The 14,598-nt window shown below is 40.6% G+C and overlaps 1 protein-coding gene across 1 annotated transcript; it reads left to right on the forward strand.

The window, feature by feature from the left end:
• Nucleotides 1-1,995: 1,995 nt before the first annotated feature.
• LOC124698932 lies at nt 1,996-12,870 on the forward strand. The gene is made up of 6 exons (XM_047231324.1): nt 1,996-2,172; nt 2,257-2,601; nt 2,772-2,905; nt 3,005-3,123; nt 9,363-12,370; nt 12,487-12,870. Exons 4-6 carry the CDS (start codon nt 3,094-3,096, stop codon nt 12,488-12,490), a joined length of 3,042 nt encoding a protein of 1,013 aa, XP_047087280.1. The 5' UTR covers nt 1,996-2,172; nt 2,257-2,601; nt 2,772-2,905; nt 3,005-3,093; the 3' UTR covers nt 12,491-12,870.
• Nucleotides 12,871-14,598: the final 1,728 nt, after the last annotated feature.

A 14,598-nucleotide genomic window follows, 5' to 3' on the forward strand; every position in this document is an offset into this window, starting at 1 on the left:
AAAGAGGTGGCACACGGTAAAGTGTTTTGTCCCCAAAGTTGCAACCGAAGAAGGCAACAGTATTTCTCCCGGATGAAAGAGGGGCCGACGGTGGAGCAAATATTTTTTTTCCAAAGATATCACAAGTATATTTTTTCGAAGGTACCATAGAAGAAGGTTGTAGTATTTTTCCAGATAAAAGATGACAGTAGTATATGTGATAGAAAATTTGTGGAGTAACTATATTTTTTCGAAGATAACGTAGAAAAAGGCCTTAGTATTTTCCAAAAGTAAAAGCAAATGGTGCAGTTTTTCCCAAAAAATGTTCGTATAGCAATTTTCATATGGTATTGTTCATGTGCCATGAACAGTAACCAAATGGCTGTGGAGATAGCAAAAGGGGTCAGCTTTTATATATCGAAGTGATATCGTAGAGAAGGTAGTATTATTTTCCCGGCTAAAAGAGGTCGCAGACGGTGAAGTGTTTTGTCCCCAAAGTTGCAACCGAAGAAGGCAACAGTATTTCTCCCGGTTGAAAGAGGGGCCGACGGTGGAGCAAATATTTTTTTTCCAAAGATATCATAAGTATATTTTTTCGAAGGTACCATAGAAGAAGGTTGTAGTATTTTCCCAGATAAAAGATGACAGTAGTATATGTGACAGAGAATTTGTGGAGTAACTATATTTTTCCAAAAATAACGTAAAAAAGGCCTTAGTATTTTCCAAAAGTAAAAGCAAATGGTGCAGTTTTTCTCAAAAATGTTCGTATAGTAATTTTCATATGGTATTGTTCATGTGCCACGAACAGTAACCAAATGGCTGTGGAGATAGCAAAAGGGGTCAGCTTTTATATATTAGTATGTAATGAAAAAAAGATAAATTGAAGTATTTTGGTTATTAAACATGATAATTATGTAATGAAAATGTTATAGATAGTAAATTCGTTTCAAATCTGCATATATTCAACATCTTCAGCACTCGGGGCATTTCAGACATTTCACTCCTAAACCAACAACAGCAGCCATAAAAAGTACATCTACCAAACATCAAATCTCTGTTTTCAACAGCTGCTTCTCGCAGCTGCTTTTTCACAGCCCATGAGGTACAACTGCTTCTCAAAAGCTGCAGCCCAAACAAACAGACCCTCACTGTGGGCAGTTTTGACTCCTCAATCCTCTAATTCCTGGTGTACCAAAGATTGGTGATTATTTTTAACATAAAGAATTTCGCACTTAGCAAATAAGGGCCTTTACTGATTGCTAAGAATTATGGAGAATGTATATTGCTTTGGACTTGGTACTACTTAAGCGTAAGACTGTATATACATTGAATGTACATGATTAAAAAGGAAATTTATGCATTCAATTGATCAAGTTGCATGTCAGAATCATACAAGTGTAGGCCAATTCACTTCCGCAAGCAACGGCCAAAACATCTAATGGCAAAGGACACACTCAAACAATTTAAAATGCTCCTTCTATCCCATGAAACTTGTTCTATTTTTGTCTAAATTTTAATGTATAAATTTATTCTTCTATAAAAACATATCCATGGGTTTTTTTTTTTAAAGATCGTAACAAGGCAGGAACATTCACCTAGTTACCTCTAACTTTTATGGGTCCCAGCAACAAAGGCTGCAGTTTCCCCTGACCATCGTCTCTCTCGGTCTCTCCCAAGCCCGTTGCTCCGAATCTCTCTCGCCTCTGAAAACCATGGCCGTGAGCTCGCGTGCGTTTGAGCCGTTTCCCCTGACGGCGGCGAGACCTCGGTTGTCACGAGAGAATAACCCGACACACGAATATCTCCCTTCCTGCCGCCTCCCCTCCCCTCTCCTCCCCCTGCCCTGGCCCTCCCCTCGAGCAGATCTGGGCGGAGCCTAGCCGCGGCTTTCACTAGCGCGGCGGATGTCGCCTAGTCCATGTCGAGAGCTCTCCGGCAACTGCAAGCGTGCTGTGCGCGTCCCCGCGGCCGCCCGTCGACCCCTCCCGGTCGGCGTTACACGTCTGTCATTTGGTCCTGAATGGGTCTTGGGTGGAGGCCAACCAAGCTTGACCGACCAGTGGCATCGCCGTTGCACGATGACTCTCTTCTGCTTCAAGACTGACCATGGAATTGGATTTAATTACTTTGGCGATTTGGGGAGGACTGGAGGGGCAGCACCAGTTACAAGAATGAGATGTAAACGATATGGAGGTACAGTAGTATTTGTTTTTTGCCTTTAAGGAATGAAGTATTTGTAATGCCTCAAGTTGCTGATGCTTGAACAAAACGGAACAGAGAGATTCTGCTCGAAAGAAGAAAAAAACATACCAACCCAAGAAAAGAAAAGATGACAAAGTGGATCAGCATCGACACGACACTATCTGCAAGTGCAAGCAAGGAACCATGAATGCTTTGGCAAAAGGAAAGCAGCGAGATGCCAAATTAAAGCCCGGGTACCTACTGCATTCGGGTCCAGACCTCAACCACATATGACAAAGTGAAACTTTCTTCTGTTTCGAGCAAGATGGTCGAGTGATCGTATATCTTTGAGTGGACTGGATTTCTTGGAGATAACTGTTATTTTCTCTCCAAGTGTTCTTCGCTCCTCCTCGGCTCGATGTGGCCTTGACTGCTCTAGAGGTACTGTAATTGTGTGTTCTGCATACTGCATATATATATAAAGCTTGTGTAGGGCAATCGACAAAAAATCCTACCATCACCCCGAAGTTCCAACGAATTTTGGTGCTCTGTGTTGAAGTGCATTCTGTTCCCGAGCTCCGCGACAGGCTAAGCCAAGTGATTTTTCACAGGTGCTGAGCAAGATGATTGGGTGATATATCTTCAGCTCTAGGATTGGATTTCACCGAAATAACTTCTCCGTTGTTGCCAAGTCTTAATTAGTTTGCTCCTCCTCAACTTGGTCTGCAGCCTCGTGGCTCTAGAGGTTACCTACTGCAAATATGCATCTTTTACAAATATTATAAAATCTTTTCTTGTCAATTGTCATATGTTTTACAGCGTCTGATCAGGCATCTTGCTTTAGTAGGGAGTGAAGAAATCGGCTGCTGATGGGCTAGATAGTCTATCATGGCTTTCTTCTGCTGGTATTAGTTTTCTGTCGAGAACTTCAACATGTCCAAACAGGAAACCCACCGCTGGCTGGTTGGTACCTCTTCTCCTAACTAACCTCACCAATTCCAGTGGTTGATTTACATTGTATGTTTCACTATCGTTTTTTTGTTAATCAACCTGATATTTAGATTAGCACCAATACAGTTTAGGACTGCAAAAACGCAGAGTAGACAGCTGGAACTTACACACACGCGCACACGCACAGTAGGTATATATATATCCACTCTATTTATACTTTCAAACCAGATTCATGCCTTTACTAATCTTGTAATTAAGATTGCATCATTCGTTGCTTTAATTTATTCTAGTGTCACACCCTTACTCGATTTACTACTCTCAACACAAGATCCTTGTCCGATACAGGATTACAGCATGAATATGGGAGGGAGAGTAGACCCTAGGTGGGAAAAGAAGGCCAGCGGGGGAAGGGGAAATAGAGCCAGTTTCTTATTTGTTCTTCGATGCCTTTTCCTCCAGCATATCCTTGGGTTAAATCGTCCATGTGGTAGCTGGCCTGGATACCACTGGCTCTCGTGTTGATCATGTCGTGGTTGCTGGGCTGGCCCACGCTTTGCCCAGGTGCAGGCCCATGAGTCCGCCCATGACATCCCCCCCCCCCCCCCCCCCACACACACACATTTCAAGAGCAGCTTATCCCCAAGCCGATTCCCTGGGTAATAGAGACTTCAGCCCTGCCAGATTCTCCCATGTCGCGAGCAAGCCAGGTAAGACAAACTGGATCAGCCCCTGCTCCAGCGTCTTGTGGCGGAGTTGTACTTGCCATCGCTGAAGCACCTGAACAGGAACCTAGAGGTGAGGCGAGATGGCGTCGACCCAAGGTGGTCCTTGATGGACCACCTCCGGGGGCATCCCTTTACGGAGTTGGGATTGATGGACCACCTTCGGGGTCATCCCTTTACGGAGCTGGGAGAAGTGGAATACCGGGTGCAATTTTGACCCCTCCGGCGGCTTGAGGAGATATGAGAACACCCCCACCTTATGTTCAACTTGGAATGGGCCGAAGAAGCGAAAGGTGAGCTTGGAATTGGAGTGGAGCATGAGCGATGTCCAAATATATGGTTCACACTTATGTGTCTACCCACAAATCCTTGTCAGTTCTACACACTCTAAAATATGATTCACACTTCAATTTCCATTCCAACAGATCCTCTCGATCAAAACCTGGGCAGTCAACACATTGTGTATTTATCCACTTTCTAGGAAACCATTATGGGAAATCGGATTGGTAGGTATGCGCACCCGTGGCCGGGGTCGTGTGAGGGAGAGCCCCCATCATAGATCCCCGAAGTGTGGTGTCGATGTGATGGACAACTGGCCCTTGACGTCCTTTGTCACCCGTGGAACCACGTCCCACGTCCACGCGTAGATTAGGGTGTTGCTTCGTCGGTGAAAAGGACAGACATGTGGTCCGATTCGTTGTCGAGGAAGCGTGCGCGTTGGTGAAGCAGTCATTGGCAAGGCGGTCGATGTGGAGACGCCGATCTGCGAGTTCCACTTGGATGGAGTGCGTCCACGGCTTGGTCAACCTTGGGCTTCAGAGCGCCAACTTGACCAGCGTCGGCTTGAATCTCCTCCAGCGAGGTCTTCAGCGCCATCTCGCCAGAGACGCCCTTGAACTTGTCGTCTGCGCATGGATCACTCCCGAGACTTGGTATGAGCCCGAGCTCCGCCATGACCTCCTTCATCGAGCGTGTGCGGGCTTCCATGGTGTGGTGGCTTTGATACCAGAATGTCACACCCTTACTTGATTTACCACTCTCAACACAAAATCTAGGTCCAATATATGATTACAACATGAATTGGGGAGGGAGAGTATAGCCTAGGTGGGAAAAGGAGGCCGACAGGGGAAATAGAGTAGGGGTGGGACTATGAGGATTAGGATTAAGTGATTGGAGTTTAATTTGGGAGAGAAGGTCGATCGATGGCGGCAAGAGGGACGAGATGATGAACGGAGGCTCTCAAATTCGACGGTGAAAATGATGCTAAAGCTACATGGCATCGGTGCTAGCGTGTGCTATGAAAAGTAGGCGGGGATGAGTGGCGATAGCAACCGTTTTGCTCTCATGGGAGTTCCTATATGAGGCACCCCACACCTGCGTGCTTCTACAGTAGTGGGTTGGCGCGCAGCCCATTAGTGTATGTCTCTCCTTTTTTTATTTAGTTTTTTCTTTTTTCTTTCTTCTTTTTTACTTTTTTAACTTTTTGTTTTGTTTTGTTTCTCTGCAGTTTCTTTTCTGTTTTTATTTTGTGTTTTTAAAATTTCAATTTTTTCAAAATTTGAACTTTTTAATATCTGAACATTTTTCACATTTTATTTTAAAAAATACGATTATTCTTCGAAAATCTAAACCTTTTAAGAATCTGAATATTTTTAAAATATAAATAAATTCGAAATATGAACATATTTAAAACATGAAACAATTTAGAAATCCAAACATTTTTTGATCCAAAAAGTTTTAAAATCTAAACATTTCTTAATATTTTTAAAATCTAAACTTTTTAGATTTGAAAATTTCAAAAAAAATTTCTAAAAATAAAATAAATGTATCTATCTATTATATTATATTATATACTAAAAACACAATACAGAGGTCTAAAATAGAGACATCATGTTAATTCACATTATTAGATTTATTTTAATTGTTAGATGTATAATTTACGGATAGAATTTAACAAGGGATAAACGTACCTGTGTAATCACGTTAAATTAAAAAGCATATATATCAATATGGAAGAAAAATCGTCTATCAAGCATGTAAGATGTGAAAAGGAAGGAGCCCTAAAAAATTAATCAACCAGGTTAGACTGAGAAATCACTTACCCATGTACGACGTGAAAAAGGAGTCCTGATATTTTTTTTATCAACCTATCTACACGTATATCTCTAGGAATTTTGGTCTGTTCAATAGAAACAAAGAAAATTATGTTTATCAAAGAGCACAAATCTGAGTTTGGGTGGTTAGGAGGATGGATGTATCCCCAACCTATCAGAGTTCAAACCTAGATTTACATCTACGTACCTCATAAAGGCTGAATATTTTTTCAGTGGCAAGCGACATTCCCGTCGATACCGGAGGTGCTCATAGGGGTAGGGTGTGCGTGTGTGCGTTCATAGGCATGAGTGTATGCGCGTATATGTAAGTGTCTGCGTTTGTACTGTGTTTTCAAAAAGATACGTTTACTAAATATCAATGGAGAATACAACTGTCAAAAATAAAGATATCATATTAATTCACATGTACTAAAATTATTTGAATCATCGATCTTAATATTAATGGTTAAGATTTAAAACCAAAAATATTATGTGTACATAATGTCACTTCGGTGCAAAATTGACCATAATACGGTGGCACAAAAGAGGCACCACGTTAATCCACATCATTTGAATTAATTTAACTATTAGATCTATAATTTACAGATGATTTAACAAGGAAAAAATAGTTACGTACGTAGCTGAGTAACCATGTATGACACGTTCAATAGAAAGCACATACATCAATATTGAAGGAAAATCATGTACCATGCATGTCAGACGTGAAAAGGAAGGAGCCCAAAAAATTGATCGACCAGGCTAGACGGAGAAATTATCGTACCATGTACAAAGTGAAAAACAAGTATATCTCTAAGACTCTAGGTCTGTTCAATAAAAGCAAATAAAATTATGCTTATTAGACATTAAAGAAAAATAATGGTCGAAAATAGAGACATCATGTTAATCCACATGTACTATATTTGAATTATTGATCTTAATTTTAACGGTTAAGATTTAAAGAAAAAAATGTTATGTAAACTATAAACATGTACATCCTGACGTTGGTTCAAATTTGACCATTTAAAAGAAACACCTAAAGTAAGGATGTATATCTGTATTGGGCAATTACAAAGATGAGAAATGTCTCTGCGTGGAGAATCCACAAGTTTTCTTATAAGAGAAGTACTGGTTGAATACGGAAAGATACTACTGAGATTTAGTTTTACAATCCGACAAGACATGCATGTAATGGTCCATGTCAGCGTTTATAGGGGTGATTGTACGTACGTGTTTGTGAGCGTTTACGTTGTACTGTGTTCTTAAAAAAAGTAATGGTTCGTGCTTATTTCAAGATATTTTTTTACTGCCAATCAATCGCTTACTCCCTTCTGGCTATCTCTCCAACCTTTGTAGTGTACATATTCCAGATTTCTAATGGCATTTTTTCTGGCGCCCTTCTCATCCTAGAATCAGTACCATGATCGAAATAAACACCATAATCAGGTAAACAAAAAACGATGAGATCGATCGTCAAGGGTGATCACAATAGTATTTTAAATCCATTTCTAGCTATATGCATACTCACAAGTATTTGAAACCAGATTATGAGACTTTCTATCATGATATTTTTTCCGCAAATATCTCTATAGATATCTTATACCAGCTCGGATAAATAAGTTGCGGCACACCAAACTTTTAATGGCTAGATAATTCAGCACACCGCAGTCTGCAGAACATAGTGATGGTAGGTGATCAAGCAATAAACAGCAAGAAGGTATGGCAACAGTTTGACATTTAGTTTAAGGATTATTTCTGGCAACTACCCAAGTTTCGCAAATGTTGTAAAATTTACAAAAATCAGTAGGATATGTTCGAAAATGGCAAAATTGAAGCTTATGTATTAAACTATCTTTAAAAAAATAAGTATTGGTCTTTGCAGTCAAGCACACGACCCACCAATTCAATAGACCTTAGTTAGTGAAAATACATATATTTTGTAAACCCGTACACGGGTGGTTATTTTAAAGTTTGTCCAAAACTATCTTTTCTCACACTTTACTAGAAAATCACTTATTTTGCGAAATTTTGGTATAAAATTCACTATCATTCCAACGAAATATTTCCCCATGCGACTTCATTTCTCTTTCAACCTAGGAGTCAATGGACACGCATAAGTTTTGGGGGAATTCCCACCCTCCGAGGTGCGGGATCCATCGAAACCTTAACCGTTGACCATACGGTCTACCACTTTGACTCGATCCCAACGGCGGTGTCACAGATGACTTATGCTTGTATTTGAGCTTGCTTAGGTCATAGGAACATATGGTAACAAGGATCAGCCCATCTTACCTCAAGATTCACTCCGGTTGCCCCACAAGGGAGTTCTCCCCCATACATCCAGTGCATCGATCTTCTATGGGGCTTAGAAAATACTAAGAGATTTTGGATGTTCAGCTGGCTAGAACATTTGTTCAAATACATGATGAACAATGTAGCTCTAATTCTCGTACTCTATGCTAATAGATGTTGAACAATGTTGATACCAGATGTACTTTGGGTCTAATATATGTAATTGATGTTCTAAAACAAATTATAGTCAAACGTACCTCAAATTTCCATGCATGCAAGTCCTAGGAAATGAAATCACACCGGAGAGATTCCAATAAATTTGTAGAGTAACTGATGTGTATCGTACAATATTCCAAGTTATCGTGTAACTTAAAGTTCTGTTGTTGGTATGTAATTAATATGTAGATTGTTTGAGTAAGATCAGTATCATTTATCTTATAGTCGAGTCTATAGATTATCATTGAACTCATCTTTGATTTTCTAATACTATATTTTATAATTTATCCAACCGTATTCATACCATAAACACTGTTAAATACATGTATTGAATAGCATGTGAAAAAAATCAAATTCTGACTACAAAAAATGTAGTTTTGTAGGAACCATATTAAGCATGGATCTTCATGGAAACATATTAAGCACGGAACTTCATGAAAATTTATTCTCATAGTATAACAAAATGAAAGTCTGATAATAATTTTCAATCTTAAGATAAGAAGTTGCCCTCGCATTTGCGAGGGCCACTATGCTAGTTAAAGTAACAAAGAAAAAGAAACAGAAAAAGGAAATAAAAAAGAAGATGAAAAAGAAAAAGAAAACCGAACTGAAAACCAACAAGAAACCCGCAGTAGAAAACCAGAGCAAAAAAACGCAGCTAAAACCCGCACCAGAAAAACTTTACGAAAAACCGCTCACCTAGGTCAGCCCCATAATCCGAATTTTGAAGCAAAAAACATGCTACATGGGATGCGTGGCGCTAACCTTACACCTTTGCAACTGGCAGTGTATCTCTCGTCTCGATTACGTCATGGTTGCCTAGGTGTAGGCCCATGAGTCGTGGAGCCCATGAAAGATGTCTACTACTTGAGGTTATAGTACCAATACATGTATTGTGATAGTCATATTTAACATCCATTAATTACTTCAGTCTGCAGAGGATTTTGATGACGCCATCAAACAACTGGTTGATCTTTTGCGTGGAAGTGATGGTACTATAGAAGACAAAACTCAAGCGTTCATCCTTAGTGGCTGGGGACATAGTCATCTAGGAGCATCTGTTGTTTTCAGAGCTGCAGCCAAACTCCTAAAATGTGATGACTCCGACATGCAAAAGTATTTTGGAAAAATTTTCCACGTAGATTGCTCCCAGTGCAAAAACAGAAGAACAATACAGAAGGCAATTGCACGGGAGTTGAACCTTCACCATGTAATGCACATCTTTGATAAGACGGATGAAGAAGATGATTTCAGAGGGGTAGACGATAGCTCTAGAGAAGAGATATCAAGTATTGGAAGTTTGATTAATCGATTTCTAAGAAATGAAAGATTTTTGATGATTCTTCAGTATGGAGGAGTTGAAAATATGGATCTGGTGGAGTGTGGCATTCCTGCTTTTGGTAAAGGTAAATTGTTGTGCTCCAGTGATGGAAGATTTCAGGTCATAAGGGAAGAAATGATGTTGATACCAAGTTTTGCTAATATTGTTGTTTATATGGACTTTTCGGTGTCTGCCTCTATACATCTGCGTGATGTATTGCACGAAGAAGCTGTGGGAGTGATTGATGACATCGGCATGGAGGGCATGAACCCAACAATAGTTTTGGATTGCTTCTTCTACTCATTATACGTGATAATACAACTATATGATGGTGTTAACATTGATTGGGCTACTCATGCTTGCAACTACTGGATATGTGATGGAATCCTTGGAGAGGACAAAGCTTGGGAGATTTGTAATGCATTGTATAGAGTGATGCCACCGTTGGGATATATTTCATCAAGAATAAGACTTCTGTTTCTTATAGTAGACATACAAGATATAGAACAATGGGGAAGGATGGAAAAAAAAGTTTGTTGGTGGTACCCAGTCACCTCCAACAAAATAGGAGCACAAGATATTTGTAATGTTCCTGATTGTGCATCATCGTATTTCCTAACATTTCAGGGAGATGTTCCATTATATGTACCTAATGATTTGTTTCAACAAGCCAAGAACCTCCGTGTGCTAAAGGTCTGCAACTGCAGCTTCAATTTTGCATCCCCTCCTTTCCAGTGCTGCCACAACCTACGATTCCTTTGGCTTGAACATTGTACAAACACAGAGAAAGAGCAAAGTGGAGTGCCGTTTTTTCCGAACCTGCTTGTGCTTGACTTACGTTTCACAGATTATGTTTTGTTGGCTCAGATGGTTGAACTAATGACCAATCTCCGGGAGCTAAATACAAAGGGAATCTCATGGAAGACTATGAGTCATGGTTGGAAAAACCTAAAGAAGCTTCACAAGCTCCGAGTAACCGAATCTTCAGATGTGGTCACGGTAGACTGTTGTTCTTCCGTGGATATGATGAGTTTGGAACTCATTGATTTGTCTGGCAACACTCACATGAAGTCATTGCCCACATTATCATCCGCAAGAAGCCTAAAGATGCTTATTCTTGATGGCTGTTCTAGCTTGGAGAATGTTGTACTGGGAAGATCTCATCCATTGCTCGAAAATTTTAGCTTCGATGGTTATGGCCAAGCAGAGAATTGGACACATTCCATAAATTTGCCACAGCAGGAAGTGCGCCTCACGTCTCCTATTGTTCCAGTTGAAATAGTCAAGGTGACCAAGATCTCCTTAGATGGTTGCATTCAATTGCATAACATATTCTTGCGTGCATTGCCCAATCTGGAGGAACTAGACCTCTCTGGTACAGCCATTAAAATACTTGACGTCGATGCAATGCAAGTCCCTAAACTCAAGAAGCTATTCCTGCTAGGTTGCAAGCATCTCCATAGCCTAATCTTGGGTGAAGAACCTAGGTTGGAAGTGCTACATGTAGACATGCAGGGGAAGAAAAGATCAATGGTATGTTGTGGAGGACAGGGATCCTTTGGTTTTCATGCATTTGTTGCTTTTACAGATGGAAGGTTCATTGGTTCGTGTAGTACGGGATTATATTTCAGAACAACTTCTTGTATCTCCAAGGTATACCTCCTTATCTCTTGTACGAGCCATAGCCAAACCAAGATCACCAAAAGTATCAAGGAGATTGGCTCTAGCCAGGAGGGTTTGGTTCCAACAAGTCCACTATTACCTTATAATAATATTTCCCTTACTGAAGATGTAACATGCTCGTCCTTGGTGTTGAACCGCCGACAGTATCTAACATTGGATGTGCATATCGAGATTGGTGAAGGAAGCTATAATTTGGAGCGTATGCAGGACAATGCATATTTCGAAGATTTTGTGGCAGACGTTCAATCATTGCATGTCCATGACAATTCCTCCATCATAGCTATCCCTCCAACGGCAGTACAATGGACCAACCTAGAATGGTGTCATGTCGACAACTGCCCCAATCTATACACTATGTTTTCTTTTCCGGTTTTAGGAGAAAACTTTGGACGTATGAAGGTGTTTTCAGCTTCCGATCTACCGGTGGCCTATTGCGTCTGGAATAGATGCATTAAGGGTAGGTTTTCTCATCTCCAACAACTGCAGCACATATACCTATATAACTGCCCCAGGCTGGTTTTCGTTCTCCCCATTTCCTTCACCTTGCCCAACTTGGAGACCCTCCAGATGGCATACTGCAACAGCCTTCGACATGTTTTCCCATTGAACGATAAGTGCCCCAAGGAAATATCATCTGGTGTCACATTCGAGAACCTGAAGCACATCAAGCTATACCATCTTCACAATCTAGAGGAGATATGTGAGGCCAAATTGACCGCACCGGTGTTGCAGACGATCAGCCTCAGGGACTGCTGGGCTCTCAGGCGTCTTCCGGCAGTCGCACCCCAGGTTCCCAAACCAGTGGTGGACTGCGAGAAGGATTGGTGGAACAAGCTCGAGTGGGATGGCTTGGATGTCGGGCATGACCCGTCGCTGTTTGAAACACGCCACTCGGCCTACTACAAGAAGACCCTCCCAAGGGTCTCGTTTCTAAGGTCCGGTGCACATCAACTTCTTATATGCATTTACGTCGATAGAGAAGGTGGCATAAGTTTTCTATATATCTAAGTATAAGTAGTAATATTTTCGCTTTCCATTCTTCTTTTGTCAGGTGATCTGTCGTGTGCGAGGGGGTTGGCTTACGTGAAGCATCAGTATAGGTTGCTGTTACAAGCCCTGATGTCACAGCTCCTAGGTTGTCTTACGCGAAGCATCAATATAGGTTGTTGTTACAAGGCCTGATGTCACAACTCCGGGGTTGTTTCCAACTGCTGCTACTTGCACGGCATGGGCGAACGGTGTGTTTTCACCAAGATAAGTGATCTTGGTATGCTTTGATTGATTTGTTGTGCTGGCTTCTGCCTGTAGTGCTACATCTTTCCGGCGCTTGGTGTGGTGTTCATAAGTTAGCTGGGATGTGTTGGTTTGATCGATTGTGTGTTTGTAATAAGAGGGGGGCGTACATATTTCTGCGACCCGGTGTGGTGTGCATTTAATGGACTGTGAATTCAGCTTGCGTTTGATTGATGAAACAAGGTGCATTATAGTTATGTGATTTTGTGCGAATTTTGAGTGGATAATATGTTGGCATTGTTGTCTATGTACTAATATGTTGAGCTCGCATCATGTTGTTTCAGTACTTTTTTTCATCGCCTATCTCTATTAAACATATCAGTATATCACATAAGTTTGAAAACTTCCGTTTCTTGAGGAAGTGGATACTGTTTTACAATGAAAACTCCGTGTGAAACCATGTTTTTCTAAAGTTTTCAGAAAATCTAAATAAAACATGGAATGCTAAAAATCGATGTTCTACAAAAAAAAAAGTGAAAGCTGATGTTCTTAAGAGACATGATACCTAGGTCTCAGAGAAACATTGGTTCTATTTACCTTTTGCAGCAACTGTACTGTTGCATACGGCCTGGGATGGATGTGCGTACATAGTTTCAACACGTAATGGAGCTTTTATTTACTTTGCAACATCGTTGTGTTTACTGAAACTTGCATAATTAGCATACTTACTAGTTTAAATACACTTACAGAGTGTAAAAGTTGATGATGATGATGGCGGACAAAAACGATCAACCCCATCCCAATTCCCACATTCTACAGACAACAACATCATTATTACTTTTTTTTTATAATGGACTGGAAACATCATAACACTTGCCCAGATGCTGAAGAAAACTACGACAGTGCCGCCAAACTGTCACCAATTTGGACACAGGTCAACATATATGTTGGGTGGAGGTGTTTTACAGCGATTACAGATAGGCAATTTTTACGGTACCCGGAGCTGGAGTACCAAGACAATCTGACCATCCGTGCTGGAGGTCCATTGTGTAATTTAGAGTAAATTCCACTTTTTACCCCCTATTTTCGCATTTTTGACATAAATTATCCCATTTAGCAAATTTTTATTTTAATTACCCCATTTAGCAAAAGTTGTTCCAACTTTTACCCTTTCTAAAATTTTGTGAGCATTTTGAGCGGTGTGTCATGACCATTGTTCTCCCACTTGTTTCTTAGTTTAGTCCATTCGGGTTATTTCTCCAGTATAGGTATTTTGGTAGGTGGATTAGGTGTATAGATCGTGAGACATGAAAGTATTTCTAAAGATTTAGGGATTATATTTACTGGCGAATAGAAAAAAAGGTCTCTGATTTTGTAGCAACGCTGGCAACAAGCTAACCTTTGTGAATGCCATCAACGTGTGGTGGGATCAGAGTTGTTCTCAACGCCAGCAACATGTATTTAGTCAAAGTAACTAGCACATTACTGCACGTTGCAACTAAGCACCAGTTTGCATACATATCAAGATGAGAACATTGTATATTTGTCCCTCCAATCACAGAAAAGAAGCGTAAGGAGGAAACGAAGAAGAAAATCATCCTACGTGGTCTATATATGTACCTGACAGCTAAGACGTACCAGTTTAAATGGTCACAAAATTTTAGAGGGGGTAAAATTTGGCAAAACTTATGCTAAATGGGATAAATAAAATGAAAATTTGCTAAATAAGGTAATTAGTGTCAAAAAGATCAAACTAGAGGGTAAAACATGAAATTCACTCTGTAATTTATTTTTCCAAAAGTGTTAAAAGGGGATTTGCTCCTCTATTCTGGAACGATAGCACTCCATCACGATAGAGGATCGATCGTCTCCGCTGTTGTGGAACGACACCACTCCATGTCTCCATCCCGATAGAGGTGGCGCTCCTGTG

Source organism: Lolium rigidum, chromosome 1, assembly GCF_022539505.1.
Source record: "Lolium rigidum isolate FL_2022 chromosome 1, APGP_CSIRO_Lrig_0.1, whole genome shotgun sequence".
NCBI lineage: Eukaryota > Viridiplantae > Streptophyta > Magnoliopsida > Poales > Poaceae > Lolium > Lolium rigidum.

Coding starts and splice junctions, on each gene's coding strand:
- LOC124698932 (XM_047231324.1), top strand. CDS start 3,094: ATGTCCAAACAGGAAACCCACCGCTGGCTG. Junction 3,124..9,362: donor AGGAAACCCACCGCTGGCTG/GTTGGTACCTCT, acceptor TAATTACTTCAG/TCTGCAGAGGATTTTGATGA.